The sequence below is a fragment of the Bubalus kerabau genome, chromosome 5, assembly GCF_029407905.1.
Source record: "Bubalus kerabau isolate K-KA32 ecotype Philippines breed swamp buffalo chromosome 5, PCC_UOA_SB_1v2, whole genome shotgun sequence".
Classification (NCBI taxonomy): domain Eukaryota; kingdom Metazoa; phylum Chordata; class Mammalia; order Artiodactyla; family Bovidae; genus Bubalus; species Bubalus kerabau.
This window is the reverse complement of record NC_073628.1, coordinates 8,437,399-8,454,865: the sequence shown is the minus strand read 5'-3', so window position 1 is coordinate 8,454,865 and position 17,467 is coordinate 8,437,399. Positions and strand designations below refer to the sequence as shown.

At 62.5% G+C, this 17,467-nt stretch overlaps 1 protein-coding gene across 1 annotated transcript; it reads left to right on the top strand.

Moving 5' to 3' along the window:
* The first annotated feature begins 1,208 nt into the window (after window positions 1–1,208).
* On the top strand, window positions 1,209–16,252 carry CCDC88B (coiled-coil domain containing 88B). The gene is made up of 27 exons (XM_055580928.1): window positions 1,209–1,308; window positions 1,639–1,784; window positions 1,940–2,051; window positions 2,136–2,205; window positions 2,291–2,349; window positions 2,449–2,532; window positions 2,611–2,754; window positions 2,952–3,097; window positions 3,220–3,301; window positions 3,456–3,614; window positions 4,142–4,288; window positions 4,576–4,684; window positions 5,091–5,227; window positions 5,543–6,664; window positions 9,997–10,124; window positions 10,202–10,319; window positions 10,856–10,951; window positions 11,050–11,190; window positions 11,515–11,771; window positions 12,099–12,242; window positions 12,456–12,642; window positions 12,797–12,942; window positions 13,170–13,268; window positions 13,461–13,627; window positions 14,201–14,407; window positions 14,543–14,611; window positions 15,773–16,252. The coding sequence occupies exons 1-27, from the start codon at window positions 1,249–1,251 to the stop codon at window positions 15,826–15,828; spliced, it is 4,392 nt and encodes a 1,463-aa protein (XP_055436903.1). The 5' UTR covers window positions 1,209–1,248; the 3' UTR covers window positions 15,829–16,252.
* The last annotated feature ends 1,215 nt before the right edge of the window (window positions 16,253–17,467 follow it).

The following is a 17,467-nucleotide window of genomic DNA, read 5'->3' as shown; positions in this document are numbered from 1 at the left end:
TGCTTTCGGAGTGTAGGCATGTGCAGGCAATGACAACAATGTCAGGACTGCCGCCAGCTAGCCAGCGACTCTACCATGTAACCCGACTTTAGAGATCGAAATGTGAGAAATAAAGTGTCTGGAAATCAATGAAACATGAATAATTTCTGGACTTCACACTTCCAGCTGCCACAGAACCCTTGCACATTCTGCTTGGGCCTCTGGGAATGCCCTTCCTTCATCCCCACGTTACCTGCTTAACCCAGTCATCCCTGATCTCAGCTGCCCTGTCACTGCCCTCCTCCCCCACCATGCGTCTCCTGATCATCCCACTGAAGTCAAATCCCTTACCTGTCAGTGTATGTAGCACAGCTGCAACGTTACCTTTTGGGTGTGTGTGCAACTTTCTGCATAGCTGTCTCCCCAGCATGCTGTGCATCCCCAGGGGGCGGGGACAAAGTGACTTTTTACTACATCTTGGTACCCAGCAGTGTCCCACGCGGCGCCCCCTAGTGAGCAGTGGGGGAACTGGGGTATCCTCCTGGTTTATCCCCAAGACATGCCGCTGGTCTCTGCATTGAACTGCGTCCCTCAGAGGCTGGATTTTAACCCACTTCTTTTACAGATGGGAAATCAAGGCTTGTGAGGTCACTAGCACATAGAGTAGACGTCCTATCTCAGTCCAGTATATAAAGAGGCTGGGGGAGGGTGGGGTCTGAGGAGAGGTACTCACTTCTGGTGGGGATTCAGAGGGGGCTTGATGTGGGAGGCAGCCCCTCCCAAGAGTCACAGGTTGGGAGGGTGGTTTGGGTAAGTTTGAGAAAGGAAAGCCAGGCAAGTTGGAAGATGCACTGTGGGTGCCTAGAGTCACCATATAAGGCCTGGAACCCTTTATGGGGCCCTGGAAGATGCAGGGCTGAGGTCACTCTCTTCGGTTTCAAGTTGGGCAACCAAGGCCCACATAAGGGGAGGACTCACCCGCCATTGTCCATGGAGCCAGGAGAGTGGTGGGCCTTGCTCCTGGGTGGCCCTGACTCCACCTTCCCCAGCTGACCTCTGGGCCGGCCCTGCCCGAGATGCTGGGAGGATGTGGAGTGGTGAAAGCGGGGCTGAGGCAGGACTCCGGGGGTGCATAGGCCCGCCAGCACCCGGAAGGAGGAAGCGGCACAGGGTGTCTGTGGCTGGGCCTGGGATCCCCCACTCGGGGACTTCCTCTTCCTCTCAGGGCAGGTGTAGCTGCCGCAGTGGGACCAACACCCTGACCCCGTCATGGATGGGGGCAAGGGGCCCAGGATCAGAGACTTCCTGAGTGGCAGCCTGGCCACCTGGGTGAGGGGGCAGTGGGAGGGGGGTCTGGGGAGAGGAAACGAGCAGCAGGGAGGGGCTGGTATGGGGGTGGGGGGAGAGAGGGCAGAGTGGGGCGTGGCGGGGGAAGGGACTGAGGGGAGGGGTGGGCTCAAGTGGGGACAGAGAAGTTCAGGCAGCTGTGGGCAGAAAAAGGAGTTCGGACCCAGGGCCACTGGCATTCAGAGAACTGGTGAGGAGGGGACTATGTGGGCGCAGGGCGGCAGGTCAGAGGGGCTCAGGATTCACTCTGATGGTGGGGGTCTCCACCCCCTGCACCCGGGCAGGCCAGATGACTCCTTTGTGTTCCCACAGGCACTGGGACTAGCCGGGCTGGTGGGGGAGGCGGAGGAGCCGGAGGGCGAGGAGGAGGAGGAGGAAAGAGAGGGGCCTCTGTGTCCGGAGAAGAGGTTCTTGCGTCTCAGCGATGGGGCCCTGCTCCTTCGGGTGCTGGGCATCATGTAAGGGGCATCAGAGGATGACCTGGGGTGGGTGGGGCGTGAGGGGAGGGGGCCAGGCGGCCTGGGGGGAGGAGCCTGAGGGGTGCCTGGCAGAGCCTGCTTCAGAGGAGGCGGGTCCTCAATCTTCGCTTCCACAATTGCCCCTGTGCCCACAGTGCTCCCAGTTCCCGAGGGGCCCCTAGAATGATCAGGGGCCGTGACGGCCCCGCGGCCTGGAGGCTGTGGAACCTCAACCACCTGTGGGGCCGACTGAGGGACTTCTACCAGGTGAGGGGTCGGCAGGGGGAGGCTGCGCCCGGGAGACCCCCCGGGGGGAGGCCCATCTCTTATCACCAGCCCCCTCCACCCCAGGAGGAGCTGCAGCTGCTGATCCTGTCGCCGCCCCCAGACCTCCAGATGCTGGGCTTTGACCCCTTCTCAGGTGCTCTCTCCCACCTCCCCTCCACCCCTTCCTGCTTCTACCCGCTGTCCCTCCCCGTTAACCCCTTGTGGCTTGTGCCCTGCAGAGGAGGCGGTGGAGGAGCTGGAAGGCATCCTTAGGCTACTGCTGGGGGCGTCAGTGCAGGTGAGCGGGGCAGGGCAGGGCAGGGTCCAGCTCTGGCTGCAGAGGTGGCGGGATGACTCTGGCACCAGTCTCACCGCCCCCCTCCTCGCCCCCCTGCAGTGCGAGCACCGGGAACTGTTCATCCGCCACATCCAGGGCCTCAGCCTGGAGGTCCAGAGCGAGCTGGCTGCTGCCATCCAGGAGGTACCATGACTTGGGCTGCCCTCCGGGACACCTGCCCCCTTCTTCTTCTTTGGCTGAACTGCTCTCCCTGGACTCCAGGTGACCCAGCCTGGGGCAGGCTTGGTGCTGGCGCTGACAGGGCCAGAGCCTGGGGAGCTGGCGCCTCCGGAGCTGGAGATGCTGTCCCGAAGCCTGATGGGGACCCTGCTGAAGCTGGCACGGGAGCGCGACCTGGGGGCCCAGGTAGGGGGCGGCAGGCTAAGGAACAGGAGGACCATAGGATCCAGACATGTGGGGAAGGGAGCACTGGGGTCCAGGTGTGGGGCTGGGGCTGTGGGTCTTGGGTCCGCAGGGCTGCAACAGCCAGATTCAGCTTGGGTAATTGGGGGCAGATGTGGGGGTCCTGGGAGGGGCTGCTCCTGACCCTTGACCTCCCACAGCGGCTGGCCGAACTGCTGCTGGACCGGGAGCCTGCCCCCTTGTTGCCTGAGGCTCCTGCCAAGATTCCCTCGGAGGGGGCCTCGCACCACTTGGCCCTGCAGTTGGCCAATGCCAAGGCCCAGCTGCGGCGCCTCCGGCAGGAGCTGTGAGTGCTGGGAGGGACCTGGGGGGCAGGCTGCAGGATGGGGTCCCGGTTGGGATCAGGGCTGGAGGAAAAGGGCTGGAAGGGGCAGGTCCCCAGACCCCTTCTGCGTGCCTTCCCTCCAGCGAGGAGAAAGCCGAGCTGCTGCTGGATTCCCAAGCGGAGGTGCAGGGTTTGGAGGCCGAAATCCGAAGGCTCCGCCAGGAGGTGCGCTCAGATGTCCCCAGGCATGGTCGGGGCATTCCTTAACCCTTTCCCCGCACCTTCCCCGTCCTCCTGCCTCCTCCAACCCGGTTCCTTCCTGTCCCAATCCCTCTGGCTGGCGGGTGGCCGGTCCTAGCTCCGCACCCGTCTGGCTCAGGCCCAGGCGCTGACGGGACAGGCCAAGCGGGCGGAGCTGTACCGCGAGGAGGCAGAGGCGCTGCGGGAACGGGCGGGCCGCCTGCCCCGCCTGCAGGAGGAACTGCGACGCTGCCGAGAGCGCCTCCAGGCGGCCGAGGCCTGCAAGGGCCGGCTAGAGGTGAAGCGGGAGGCGGGGCTGCGGGGCTGGGCATAGGGTGGGCGTGGCCTCTGAGGGACAGGGTGGGCCAAGAGAGGAGAGTTTGGCGGAGTCAGACCTTGGTGGAGGCCCCAGGTATTGCTAGCAGAACGGGGTGAGGGGGTGTCTGCGAATAGGCCCTTTGGAGGATGGGGCAGGTGGAGGGGAGCGGTAGGCAAGGTGGAAGTGTTAAGCAAGGCTAGGTCCTGGAGAGGAGGGTGGGAGCGGTAGGGGAGGCAGCGTCTAAAGCACCAGCAATGGGGCTAAGTGGGGGCCTAGAAGGATGCCATCTTGGAAGGCCATTTTTGAGAAGGGGCAGGGCCTACACAGGAGAAGGGCGGGGCCCGGTGCTGGGGAGGTGGTCCCTGGAGAGAACTTGGAGGGGAGGGGCAGATGGAGGGGAGAGGCGGGGCCTGGAGAGCCACTGGGGTGCAGGGTCAGATGGGGAGGGGAGCCTGGAGTGCGGGGCGAGGGGGGCATCCCGCCACCGGCTCTCTGCTCCCCACCAGGAGGAGCGGGCGCTCTCGGGGGCTCTGGAGGCCTCCAAGGCGCTGCTGGAGAAGCAGCTGGAGGCCGCTCAGGAGCGCTGTGCTCGGCTGCACGAGACCCAGCGTGAGAACCTGCTGCTGCGGACCCGGCTGGGCGAGGCCCACGCGGTGAGACCCCCCGGCCACTCAGTGGTCCGTGACCTCAGAGGTCCCTAGGGTTCTTTGGTGATCACTGACTCCTACTCCCTGTTTCCTCTGTTTATGCGTGCGTGTGCACTCAGTCGTGTCCGACTCTTTAGGACCCCACAGACTCTAGCCTGCCAGGCTCCTCTGTCCATGGGGTTCTCCAGGCAAGAATACTGCAGTGGGTTGCCATTTCCTTCCAGCGACCCTCTAGCCCCCACAGGGCCTGGCCACAGAGGGGAAGGCTTGCCTGATCCTGTTCTCCCCTCCAGGAGCTGGACTCCCTGCGGCATCAGGTGGACCAGCTTGCAGAAGAGAATGTGGAGCTGGAACTGGAGCTTCAGCGGAGCCTGGAGCCACCCCCGGGCTCCCCTGGGGAGGGTGAGCGGGGCCCCAGTGGCAGGTCTGTGGGTGGGAGCTGCCTCTTGTTTCCCTGTAGCTATTGGGGCTTCCCTGGTGGCTCAGACAGTAAAAAATGTCTGCAGTGCAAGAAACCCAGGTTCAATCCCGAGGTTGGGAAGATCCCCTGGAGAAGGAAATGGCTACCCACTCCAGTATCCTTGCGTGGAGCATCCCGTGGACAGAGGAGCCTGGTGGGGGACAGACCAAGGGTTCGCAGAGTCAGACACAACTGAGCAACTAACACTTTCCCTCTTTTTTTTTTCATAGTGGGGTTGGCTTCTGGTTTCATTCCCTTCCCCCAGGTCTGGTGTCAGGGCTAGGGGTGTATGTGAGGAGTCAGAAGGGAGCAGAGTGGACTTTGCTGACCTCATCTCCCACACCCTAGAACCCCTGCCTGGAGTGGCTCCCTCGCTACATGATGAAGTGAGGGAGGCAGAGGCTGGGCGGCTGCGGACCCTGGAGCGGGAGAATCAGGAGCTTCGAGGCCTGCTTCAGGTGCTGCAGAGGCAGCCAGGTGGCCAGGTGAGTCCCCTCCAACCATCAGCAGGCCCTTCCTGGCCACCTCCTCTGGGTTTGACCATCCCTCTCATGTGCCCTCATGAAAAGACCCTGTGTCCTCATTTCAAAAGACCCTGATGCTGGGAGGGATTGGGGGCAGGAGGAGACGGGGATGACAGAGGATGAGATGGTTGGAAGGCATCACCGACTCAATGGACGTGAGTTTGAGTAAACTCGGGGAGTTGGTGATGGACAGGGAGCCCCCCGCGTGCTGCAGTCCATGGGGTCGCAAAGAGTCAGACTCGACTGAGTGACTGAATTAAACTCATATGCCCTCAGCACCCCCTACTGGAGGAGCAGAATGAAGACTCGGTGATTCGAGAGCCTGACTCAGCTCCCCAGACTTGCCTGGTCTTAGACCCCGGCCCCCAGGCCTTGGCTGCTCAGGCAGCGGACGAAGGCTCCCAGGCCTCGGACCCCGCTCCCCTGCCGTTTGAGTCAGCCCTTGAGGCGTCGGCATCTGATCTGGACCCGCAGGTGGTGGAGAGCCCTCTCCAGACGGATGTCGTGGTCCCTGCAGACTCCATGCCCCAGGAGTCAGACCCCGATGCAGAGGCACAGGAGTTCCCGAAGAAGGCTGGCCTGGGAGCCCCTCTCCGGACCCCTGCCTCTGTGATCCCGCCTCAGGGTCCCGAGGTTAACATTCAGGCCCAGCTGTCTCTGGGAGGAGAGACTGGGGAGTCGGTGCCAGAGGCCCTGAGGGTGAGACAGGAGGACCCTGAGAGCAAGCCGGGACCCTCGGAGACCAGCCTGTGTGTGCGGTTGGAGGAGCAGGGGACCCTAGACCAGAGGCCGGACCTACCCGAGGGGCAAACAGAGGCCAGAGAGCATGAACAGAGGTGGAGGGGGTTGGTCGGGGATGCAACCCAACGAAAGTCACAGAAGAAACTGGAAAGGGCTCCTGAAGTCCGGACCCGGGAGGCACGGGCCCCTGAGGAGATCCTGGTCAGTGGTGTCCCCGAGCGGGAGGCCCTCCAGGAGGAAGCAGCGCGGCTGAAGCGAGAGGCTGAGGCCCTTCGAGCAGAGCTGGATGCCCAGGCCCGGAGGCTGGAGGCCCGAGGCATGGAGGCTGCCCGCCTCTCGGAGGAGCTGGCTCAGGCCCGGAGGGCAGAGGCTGAGGCCCACCGGGAGGTGGAGGCCCAGGCCCGGGAGCTAGCCCGGTTGCGGGAGGCAGTGGAGTCTTCTGCCCGGGAGCTGGAGGCTGCGTCGCGGGAGCGGGAGGCGCTGGCGGAGGCGCTGGCAGCAGCCGGTCGCGAGCGGAGGCAGTGGGAGCGAGAGGCGCCCAGGCTGCGGGCCCGGGCCGAGGAGGCTGAGGAGCGGCTGCACGTGCTGGAGGCTGAGGGCCGCCGGCACCTGGAGGAGGCTGAGACGCAGCGCCGGGAAAGGCAGGCCCTCCAGGAGGTACGGTGGGAGTCATGGCCAGGAGACAGGGTTCCAGGCCAGTTGCTGGGGTTTGGGGGTTATTAATTTCGTCAGCAGCCACCGAGTACCCAGCACTGAGCTGGGGCTGGAGAGGGAAGGGCAAAGTCCACTCCCACCTCCCAAATGCGCACCTGGCCTGGGATGGGGGCAGATGTCCCCTGCCTTGGATGGGTGGCTGTAGGAGGTGGTGGGTGTGGAACTAGATGGCCTGGGTGCAAATCCTGGCTCTTTGACTGTGGTGGTTTACTCAGTTGCACCCCAGTGCCTCCCTCTGTAAAATGGGGGTGCTCTTTATAGTTGCCTTACGGGGGCTTTGGAAGGCCGATGGAAATAATGGTGTGAAGAGTCTAGTATCATGGTGGGCAAAGGCTCAAGATACATTGGTTGTCATGGGTAAAGTGCTTTGCAATCCATGGGAACGGGAACTGATGCCACGGTCAGGGCAAGGAGGCTTCAGGGAGGGTTCTAAGGAAAATCGAGATCTCACTAGGTGGGGAAGGATATTTCATCCAGGGGGAACAACAAGTGCAAAGACTTGAAGGTATTAGAAATACTCAGGAGCCCGGGCAACATGGGGGTAGGTGGAGAGGTGTGTCAGGCCAGCTTTGTGGGTATTGGTACTTCATCCCCAGGCAGGGAAATTCACCCAAGGGTGTGGGCCAACCAGTGTGATGCTGGGTTTGGGGAGAGTCACCGTGGTGTACAAGGGGACCTGGGGCCGTAGGAAGGCAGTGCCCGTGGTCAAGGTGGCAGGTGAGAGAATCCCCTGGTGGTCCAGTGGACTCTGTGCATCCAGTACAGGAAGCACAGGTTCGATCCCTGGTCAGGGAACTAAGATTCTGCAAGTTGCATGGCGTGGCAAAGAAAAAAGAAAAAAAAGTGGCAGGTGAGGCTGGCCGGAGCTGGGATGGGGGTTGGATAAGAGAGAAAACCTGGAAACCCCTGTATTCATTCATTCGAGCATGTTTGCGGGCATCTTCTTGGCACCAGGCCCTGTACTAGGCAGCCAGCACTTGCAGCCTCTGGGAGACACTCACAGTCTGGGGTGGAGACAGGACTGTGCGGGGAGCCATAGGGGTCTAGGAAGCACACTGGACTCAGGCTGGGGCTCATCAGGGAAGGCTTCCTGGAGGAGGAGAGAGAATGGCAATGAGCCAGGAGGAGGAGCAGGCCTGTTTGCAGGGGTGGAGTGTGAAGCAGGGAGTGGAGCGAGGTGACATGAAGACTTCCTTAAGCAGGTTTCCTATTGGGCAAGGCTTCATCTTCCTTCCCAGCAAAGGAAGGAGTTGCAGCTGTTTTCACGAGGGTGACAAGGAGTCAGTGGAGGGTATAATGTGAGCAGAGTGGTCAGATCTGCAGGTCTGGAGGCCCCTCGGGGGAAGCAGAAGAGACCATGAGGCAAGGGGATGGGCGTTCGGGCCAGTGCAGCCCAGGGCTGGGGCGAGGGTAAGCTGCAGCACGCATGTGTGTTCAGTCATGTCTGACTCTTTGTAACCCCATGGACTGTAGCTTGCCAGGCTCTTCTGTCCATGGAAGCTTCCAGGCAAGAATCCTGGAGTGGGTTGCCATTTCCTACTCCAGGGGATCTTCCCAACTCAGGGATTACACCTGCATCTCTTGCATCTCCTCCATTGGCAGGCAGATTCTTTACCATTGGTACCACTTGGGAAGTATCAAATCTTCTGGAAGCTGAGCAGTTTCCTTGTTACACAGAGCAGGACACTGAGGTTCAGAGAGGAGAAGTTATTTGCTCCGAGACACCTCCTGATGTTGAGGAGTCAGGAACCTGCTGTTGGCTTGGTCTGGGGCGTGTGAGAATAGAGAGTGTGGGTGAGAGGGTAAGGCCAAGAGCTTCTCTCTTGGGTCCACTCTGTAGGAGCTGAGAGATGCTGGCAGGTAGATCTGGGTTATAGCTCAGCTGCCCTACTCAGCTGTGTGGCTTGGGGCCAGTTACTCCTCTCTGAGTCTCCGTTTCCTTACCTGTAAAACCAGAATAAAAATGATACCTATGTCACAAGATCCTGTAAGATAATGAACGTAGAGTGCTTGGGGCAGTGCCTGGCACTCAGTATGGGCTTAATCAGTGGAGAGGGAATGCCAGCCGGTGGGTAGGGAAGAGCCGGTAGGGCTGGCCGGCCAAAAGAGCTGGCTCTGAGGACCAAGAGGGTGGAAGACTTTAAGGACAAAGGGGAATTTTGTGAGATTTCCTGGTGGAGCAGTTCCTGGTGATAACTAGGCGTGGTGCAGGAGGAGGTGGCTGGCCAGGGGAGGGAGGTGAGGGAACCAGGGGCCAAGGGGGTTGTCCAAGTGGGCCTCCCCGCTGCAGGGGTCGGTGGGGGCAGAGGCACAGTGGGTGGGGCCCTGGGGGCTGTGGCCGGGGACTGGAGGGGGCAGGGCAGGGGTCCCGCCTGAGACGCAGGTCTTCGTGGGCACCCTTGTTCTGCCTGCTCTCCGTCCTGGGGCTCTTGTGGCTGGGGTCTGTGGGCATCAGAGCCTCGTGGGACTTTTAGTTTTTCAGCGAGAGGCAGTGGCCAAGGGTGTCTGGAAGTGCAGTGACCCTGGGGGCTGGCCCGGGTGGAGTTGCTAAGCCAGGAAGACCAGAGCAAAGATGGGTAGGCTCCATTTCCAAGGGCAGGACTTGGTGGGCGGTTGTCACGGTTGGCCCTTCCCCATGGTTTCATCCTGCCGGAGCCCCTCCACCCCCACCCTGTACCTCAGAATGGTTTGACCTACCTCTCTGGGGGCGGGGGCCACAGGCCAGAGCGGGTCTCCTACCCACTTCCTCAATGGTATGGCCCAACCGCCACAGGCCTGGCCAGCAGCAAGCATCCTGGCCCTCCCCTTCCCAGCTCCCACTGTGGTTAGGCCTGGCCTTCACCAGGTTCCTGCCCTCTGTGGCCATCCCCCTGTGGCTGAGAGTACTCTCCAGACCCGCCGCCTCTGAGCCCCTCTTCCCCTCACCTGCCCCGTGTGGCCTCAGCACGCAGGGAGCATCCAGCTGTCATTGGGCACATGAGGAACCATGGATTCAAAGAGGTGAAGACATGTGCCCAGCGAGTGTCTCTGAGCCCTGGCCCAGGGGCTTCCCTCACTCCCTGGCAGGCTTATAATCCCTGGCTCTCTCATACGCACTCTGCAAGGTCATCAGGCTTTGCTCCCATTTTACAGATGGGGGGGTAGAGGCCCAGAGATTTAAAGATATTTGCTCGGGGTGACAGATCAAGGACAGAAGGCCAGGTCTCCTGATGCTCAGGCCTGGTGAGGGTGGTGGTCTACCCTTCTGGCCCTGAGCCTGCTCTGCCTGCCCTCAGGAGCTGGAGAAGGCCGTGGTGCGGGGCCGGGAGCTGGGGGCCCGGCTGGAGCGTCTGCAGAATGAGCTGGAACGGGCAGCCCTGGAACGCCAGGAATTTCTGCGGGAACAGGAGTTCCAGCACCAGAGGTGGGGCACTGCCCAAGGGGCAGAGAGGGGCAGGTAAAGACTTGGGGAGGGCTGGGTGCTAAGACTTCTCCTGGCAGGTACCAGGGCCTGGAGCAGCGGCTGGAAGCTGAGCTGCAGGCGGCGGCCACCAGCAAGGAGGAGGCGCTGATGGAGCTCAGAAAGAGGGCCCTGCAGTTGGAGGATGAGCTGTTCAAGGTGAGGCCACCACCCGGGTTCCTGGGGCCTGAGCCCACCCCTGTCTCCATCCTTGGGTAGGTACTTCAGGGCCCCCCCTCATCTCTCCCCTCGGTTCTTGGCCAGTCGCTTGCCTTGCGTGCCCTTTCAGGGTCTGTAGGAAGAAGCGCTGTGCTGGGAGCCAGGCTGCCCGGGCCTTGTTGCCTCCATTCTTCAACCCGACTGAGCCTGGTGGCTTGACTCTGAGGCACCTGCTGTGTCTCTCCTGCGGGGGCCCCACCACTTCCTGAGCTTAGCACCAACGGTCATAAGTTAGGAATCATTTCTGACTCCCTTGTTGCACACCGGCTCAGCGCAGGTGTGATGTGGGCCCCATACCAGGCTGCCACTGCCCTCAGGGGGCTCGCTGTCCACCTGGGACGGAGACAAGAACATAGCCTGTGGGCCCCCAGCAGACCACCTGGCTGGCACCTGTGGGATTGCCAGGGGAGATTTGTTGGGCTGCCCCCAGACCCCTGCGATGCCCTTGTGTGACCTCCCCGGGCCTCTCCTTGCAGCTGCGCCAGGGTGCTGCGGGGCTGGGGCCCCAAGAGCAAATGGAGCTCAAGGGCACAGAGGCCCAGAGCATGCGGCTCATCGAGGTGGAGCGCAGTGTGAGTGTCGGGCTGTGGTGGGCGCGGGGCTGGGGGAGCAGGGAGCAGTGCCCCGGAGATCCGGCCCCCTGCAAATCACCCCCCCCACCCCCCAACAGAATGCCACGCTGGCGGCCGAGAAGGCGGCTCTGCAGGGCCAGCTGCAGCACCTGGAGGGGCAGCTGGGGAGCCTGCAGGGGCGTGCCCAGGACCTGCTGTTGCAGAGTCAGCGGGCCCAGGAGAACAGCAGCCGGCTGCAGGTGGGCCCGGCTCCCCATCCTGTCCTGCCCACGGCCCTCCCCCCTGCCCCCCACTCCTGCCCGCCTCCAGCCCCCCGTCAGTGCCCTTTTCACCCCGCCTCCAGCCCTCCCCTCCACGGCCGGCCATCCGTCCCTCTGGCTTTCCCTGCCCCGACCCCAGCCCCGTCTGTCCCATCCTGGCCTTGTGCCACTGGCCCTTGGCACCCCCCGACGGCTCTCTCTCCTTTCCTCCGCCCTCTGCCTTCTGCCCCGTCCCTTACCCCCCTTTCCTGCCTGGGATGCTCCCCGCAGCAGCCCCCCAACCCTCTCTCCCTTCTGGCCTAGGCCGAGAAGTCTGTGCTGGAGACCCAGGGCCAGGAGCTGCACCGCAAGCTGGGGCTGCTGGAGGAGGAGGTGCAGGCGGCGCGGCGCTCCCAGGAGGAGACCCGCGGGCAGCAGCAGGCCCTGCTGCGGGACCACGAGGCCCTGGCGCAGCTGCAGCGGCGGCAGGAGGCTGAGCTGGAGGGGCTGCTGGCCCGGCACCGCGACCTCAAGGCCAACATGCGGGCGCTGGAGCTGGCCCATCGGGAGCTGCAGGGCCGGTGAGCAGCCCCCTCCAAGCTCACAGCTCCTCTCCCGGGCGCCCCCTGTCCGCCCAGAGCAGGCTCCCTGTTCCCTGGGAACCACCAGCAGGCCCCTCTCCCTGGCTGTGCCCTCCTGTGTGGCAGGGCTCTCTGCACTTCCAGGGTGGGCTCACCCTGGGGCTTCATTGGTGGTCCAGAGTGGTGGGCACCTAGCACAGCATCCTGCCCTGTGGCTTTGCCCCCCGGGGCCTATGCTTAGGAGACGGAGGATTTCCAGATGGTCCAGCTGCCTGCTTGCCCTGGCCCCCGGTCCTTGCAGCCCCCTGAGACCCTGGTTCATCGCAGGCATGAACAGCTACAGGCCCAGAAGGCCAACGTGGAGGCGCAGGAGGTGGCTCTGCTGGCAGAGCGTGAACGCCTGGTGCAGGATGGGCATCGGCAGCGGGGCCTGGAGGAGGAGCTCCGGAGGCTGCAGAGTGAGCATGACAGGTACCAGCCCGGGCACAGCCCCTCCCCTCCTGGGCCAGTTCTCAGTGTTCCCATCTGCGAAGTGGGTTGATGGTGAGTTAGTCCCTTTCCCCATGGGGTTCTGCTTTGCCTCCTCTCCTCGTTGTGGTTCTTCTGCCATCATGAAGGGCCCAGTTGAGGTGGGTGGGGCGTGGGGGCATTCCTCTTGGAGAGCAGGTCTCCTTGCCTCTGCAGGGCTCAGATGCTGCTGGCGGAGGTGTCCCGGGAGCGCGGGGAGTTACAGGGGGAACGCGGGGAGCTGCGGGGCAGGCTGGCGAGGCTGGAGCTGGAGCGGGCACAGCTGGAGGCCCAGAGCCAGCGACTACGGGAGTCCAACCAGCAGCTGGACTTGAGTGCCTGCCGGCTGACCACGCAGTGTGAGGTGCGGTGAGGGGTGGGTGGCTGGGGAGGGAGGGCGGCTGGAGGGGAGGGTGGGGTTGGAAAGAGTCAGGGTCTGGTGGAAGGCAGCTGCCCTGAGCCCGGTTAAGCGTCCCCCACAGCCCCTGCTTGTTTGTCCTGCTATCTGCCTATGACAGCTGTTGACAGAGCTCCGGAGCGCCCAGGAAGAGGAGAACCGGCAGCTGCTGGCCGAGGTGCAGGCGCTGAGCCGGGAGAACCGGGAGCTGCTGGAACGCAGCCTAGAGAGCCGGGACCACCTGCATCGCGAGCAGCGCGAGTACCTGTGAGGGGCTGCTGGGGCTGGCGTGGCTGCCCCTTGGGACTTTTATGGGGAGATTCCCTGGGAAGGCCTGGGGAAAAGAGGAGGCTGACCCTCCCGGGGGCTCGGGCAGCACGGTGTATCAACCTATCCTGGGGCATGTTGCTGTTTAACCAGCAGGGGTGTACCAGGGCGTACCCTGCGTTCATGCCCAGGCCTCAAGTCCACCTCCTCCTTCCCCATCCTCCCAGGGACCAGCTCAACGCTCTGCGCCGGGAGAAGCAGAAGCTGGTGGAGAAAATCATGGACCAGTATCGCGTGCTGGAGCCTGGGCCCCTGCCCCGGACCAAGTGAGCGGGCCCCTCCACCCCGGCGGGCTGGAGGTCTTCCCTACCTTGCCCCTGCCCTGCCCTCTGAGCCCTGGCCTAGCCCGGGTCCAGGCCTGAGTGAGGGTTGGCCTGGCCTCTGCAACCCCCGACATGGCCCTCTTGTCCTCCTTCCTCCCTGGCCTGACCCCGCCTCTTGTGCCCTCTTGCCCCCAGGAAGGGCAGCTGGCTGGCAGACAAGGTGAAGAGGCTGATGCGGCCCCGGCGGGAGGGGGGCCCCCACGGGGGGCCGCGCCTGGGGGCCGATGGGGCTGGCAGCACGGAGAGCCTGGGGGGCCCCTCAGAGACGGAGCTCCCTGAGGGCAGGGAGGCGGATGGGACAGGTGGGTCTGGGGGCCCCCCCTGCCCCCAGGGGCTCGCCAGTGCCCTGGTCTTCCTGTGTGGCTTGTGCACGTGTCCCCCACTGGCCTTTCCTGCTGCAGCTTCCCTCCCCCCCGCTCCGCCCCATCAGATGGTTCCGGTGACTCTCTGCCCTGGGTCCCTGCTGCGTCCCTCTCTGCTGGCACCTCCCTCCCGCCCGCACTGCCACCCACTCGGTCCTACCCATCCAGAGGTGCCTAGGACCTTGGAGCAGCGGGGACTTTAGTCAGAGGTCACTTATCCCAGACAGCAGACGAGCAAGCCGAGGCCCAGGGAGGGGAAGCGCCTTGCCCAGGGTCACACAGTGAGTGAGTGTTGAGTTAGTGTCAGGGCCGGCACAGGGTCCTGCCTCCGGTTGCCACCTCCATTCATTCAACCTTGCCCGCCCCCACTCCCAGCCCCCATCTCTGCAGCCTCCTGTCCCCTGTGGCGCCCAGCCCATGCAGCTTCCTCCTGCCAGTCCTGCCCCCCGGCCCCACTCGCCCCAGCCCTCCCGGCACTGCTCGGACACCTCCCCCCGCCTGTGCCTCTTGCAGGGTCCCCCTCACCGGCACCCATGCGCCGGGCACAGAGCTCCCTGTGTCTGCGGGATGAGACACTGGCGGGTGGGCAGCGGCGAAAACTCAGCTCAAGATTCCCCGTGGGGCGAAGCTCTGAGTCATTCAGTCCTGGGGACACCCCCCGGCAGCGGTTCCGACAGCGGCGCCCAGGGCCCCTGGGGGCACCCAGCTCCCATGGCAAAGGTGAGGGAGAAGGGTCCCTGGGGGCCCACTGGCTCCTTGGGGGAAGGGGCGTCCCTCCTGGCTCCTATGTCTGCCCACCCGCCCTGCTGCCTCTGCTCTGGCCCTCATGGCCCAGTGGCCACCTTGTGCCCTCAGGACCTGGTGTGGGATGGGGCGGCTCCATCGAGACCCTGGCGGAACATGAAGCAGATGCCAACAGAGAGAGTGAGTGGGGGCCTGGGAGGAAAGTGGGTATTTGCCCTTCCTGGGCCCCTGGCAGGCCTTGTTCACCCATTCGCTCATTTGACCATGAGCCTTTCTGGAATGCCAGGTGATGTGATACTTGGGAATATAACAGAGAACGTTCTGGTATGGGGAGCTGGGAGACAGCTCATGATATGCATAAAAATAATAATTATCTACAATAGCTTGTCCAATAGAACTATGACGTGAGCTCCACGTGTAATTTAAAATGTTTAGGTAGCCTCATCAGAGGATCTTTGCGACCCCCGTGGACTGTAGTCTGCCAGCCTCCTCCATCCATGGGATTTCCCAGGCAAGGATACTGGTGTAGGTTGCCATTTCCTTTTCCAGGGGATCTTCCTGGCCCAGGATCAGGGCCCAGGGCCCTGGGTCTCCCGCATTGCAGGCAGACTCTTTACCACCTGAGCCACCAGGGAAACCCCCATCAGAGGAAGTAATGAGACATGTAAAATTAATTAATATTAGCATATTAATATATTATATAAACATATGGTATATATTTAATATACTATATATTGTATATATTTAATGCATTTAATAAATTATACATCAACACACCAATATACTCTATAAGTACATATTAATATCGATATATTAATATATTTCAATATCACCACATATATTAATATTAGAATATTAATATATTTTAACTCAGTATGCCTAAACTATTACCATTTTAGACATGTAGTCAGTGTAAAAAATCCTTAATGAGATATTTCATTTTTTTCACACTAAGTCTGAAATCCAGTGGTAGTTTACACCCAAGCACATTGCAGTTCAGACTGGCCATATCTCAGGTGCCCAGTCCTGTCCTGGGGAGCTCAGCCCTACAGTATTAGAAGGTGACAGTGTCCTTGGAAAAAAAAAGAGAGCAGGGTGGGTGAGATCAGGAGCCCTGGGTGGGCAGGTGGCGAGGTCAGGTACGGTGCTCAGGGCAGGCCTCCGAGAGGAGGTGAAGCTGAAGCAAAGGCTTGGAGGTGAGGGTGTGTCCTGTCCATGTATTGGGAATGGTGTTCCTGGCAGAGGAAAGAGCTGAAGCGAAGGCCTGGTATGTTCGAGGCCTGGCCAGGCGGCTGGGAACCCCTTGGAGAGGGTAAGCCTGAGCTGAGCTTTTCTCTCCAGGCCTCGAGGTGCAGGAACCGGAGAAGCGAACTCTCGCCCCTTCTCTCAGCCAGTGACACCGCGTGGATGGAGAGCTTGGGAGCGGAGTGTTCTCAGCACTGGAGTCTCAGTGGGGACCCCAGGCAGCCCAAGAATGTGGGGAGGCAGGGCACTCATGGCGAGTCCTTGGACAAGGAGGCCTGGGCCCCTGGATCCTCCACGGTCTGCACTGGGGGCCCGAGCTGGAGCTGGGACGAGTTTGTGGACAGGGGGGACGGCTGGCCCCCACAAACAGCTCCCTGCTGGGGCTTGGCCCTGCAGCCCTCCCTGAGGAGGCGGTCCCCGGGGAAACTCCCAGCTGAGGGAGGCAGGCGGGAGTGGGCAAGAGAGCCCCCAGCCCGGCCCAGGAGGGGAGCCAAGGACCATTCCCTGGGGACGGTGACCTGGGTCCATTTCTGAACCTTGGCTCAGATATGAGGCACAGGAGAATAAAGCTGGGGTGCAACCACTGACTCTGCTCTGTCTACCGGCCACAGCCAGGAGCCACTCGCTGCCAGGGACACGGGGCCTGGAGTTCTCTGCTGACAGGGGCCTGGTGGCTATTGGCTTCCTTGCCCTGCATGGGGCAGCAAAGGGCTTTCCTCAGGGGAGGGGCCGGTTGGGCTGGCGGGGAGGCTCTGAGCGGCCAGCAGTGGGTGGGGGTCTGGGCCTGGGCTCCTGAGTGTGGGCAGTGAAATACCCAGAGGGCCCGCCCCGACCCTGTCCCTGCACCCCCTTCTCTCCTTTTACTGCTTCCTGCCTCCTCATCCTCTCATCTCCACCCCTTTGGGGCTGAGCCCCTCCCCAGAGAGTTTACAGCCTGGGGTGGGGGAGGCGCTATTGTGGAGCTGGGAGGGATGCCGGGGGTCTCTGACCAGGGCCTCTCGGATGACTGACGCCAGGGAGGGGAGCAATTAGGCTGGGTGACAAGACGACAGGACGTGAGTCAGGGCACCTGGGGCCGCCCAGAGGAGGGTGGGGCTGCCCGGCTGAGGTGAGGCAGCCTGAATCCGGGGGTGGCAAGAGCTGGGAGGGGTGGCCAGGCCTGCCTCCCCAGGGTGACCTATGTAGCCTGACTCACTGGCTTTCCACAACCCTCCCCTTGGGGGTCACCCGCTGCTCTGCCCTCCTCTCAGACTGAGTTTCTGAGGTCGGTGGCATGGGAGTGGACAGCCCCTGGCTCCAGGGGGGCTGAGCGTCTGGAAACCCCCTTCCCGTAGGGCCTCCGGGTGGGGGCTCTGATGGTCGCCCCACCGTTGGTGGCCCCTGTCAGCTGTCAGGGAGGGAGATGAGGCTCTGGAGGACCGGGTGGCCAGGGGTGCTGAGTCTGATGGGGGGGAGGGCACCCCTATGTGGCTTCGACACCCCTTTTTGGGATCCACTCTGTACCAGGCTTGGGGACGACAGGGGACAGAACCACACCCTAACCACTGGACCACCAGGGAGTTCCCTGAGGTGCTTTTAAAGGTCTGCTCACTCTAGAGAGATTCAGTCAGAAAACGGGCTGCCCATGCCTGCTGGAGGCCGGGCTGGGCTCCCTCTCAGTGCCTCCTGTAGGCACCCTCATGGGTAGGGGGAGCCCAGAGACAAGGCCCGGCCCTCAGGGTGCCTGCCCCCAACCAGGCCTCCCCTGCAAAGGCAAGTCTGCAAGGAAGAGGGCTTCGCTGCGGCAGGGGA

Bases quoted from the DNA above. Each gene is read 5' to 3' on its own strand.
- CCDC88B (XM_055580928.1), top strand. From the start codon at position 1,249: ATGGATGGGGGCAAGGGGCCCAGGATCAGAGACTTCCTGAGTGGCAGC. The intron at 1,309-1,638 runs GTGAGGGGGCAG...GTGTTCCCACAG, and splicing joins GTGGCAGCCTGGCCACCTGG to GCACTGGGACTAGCCGGGCT. The intron at 14,612-15,772 runs GTGAGTGGGGGC...TTTTCTCTCCAG, and splicing joins AGCAGATGCCAACAGAGAGA to GCCTCGAGGTGCAGGAACCG.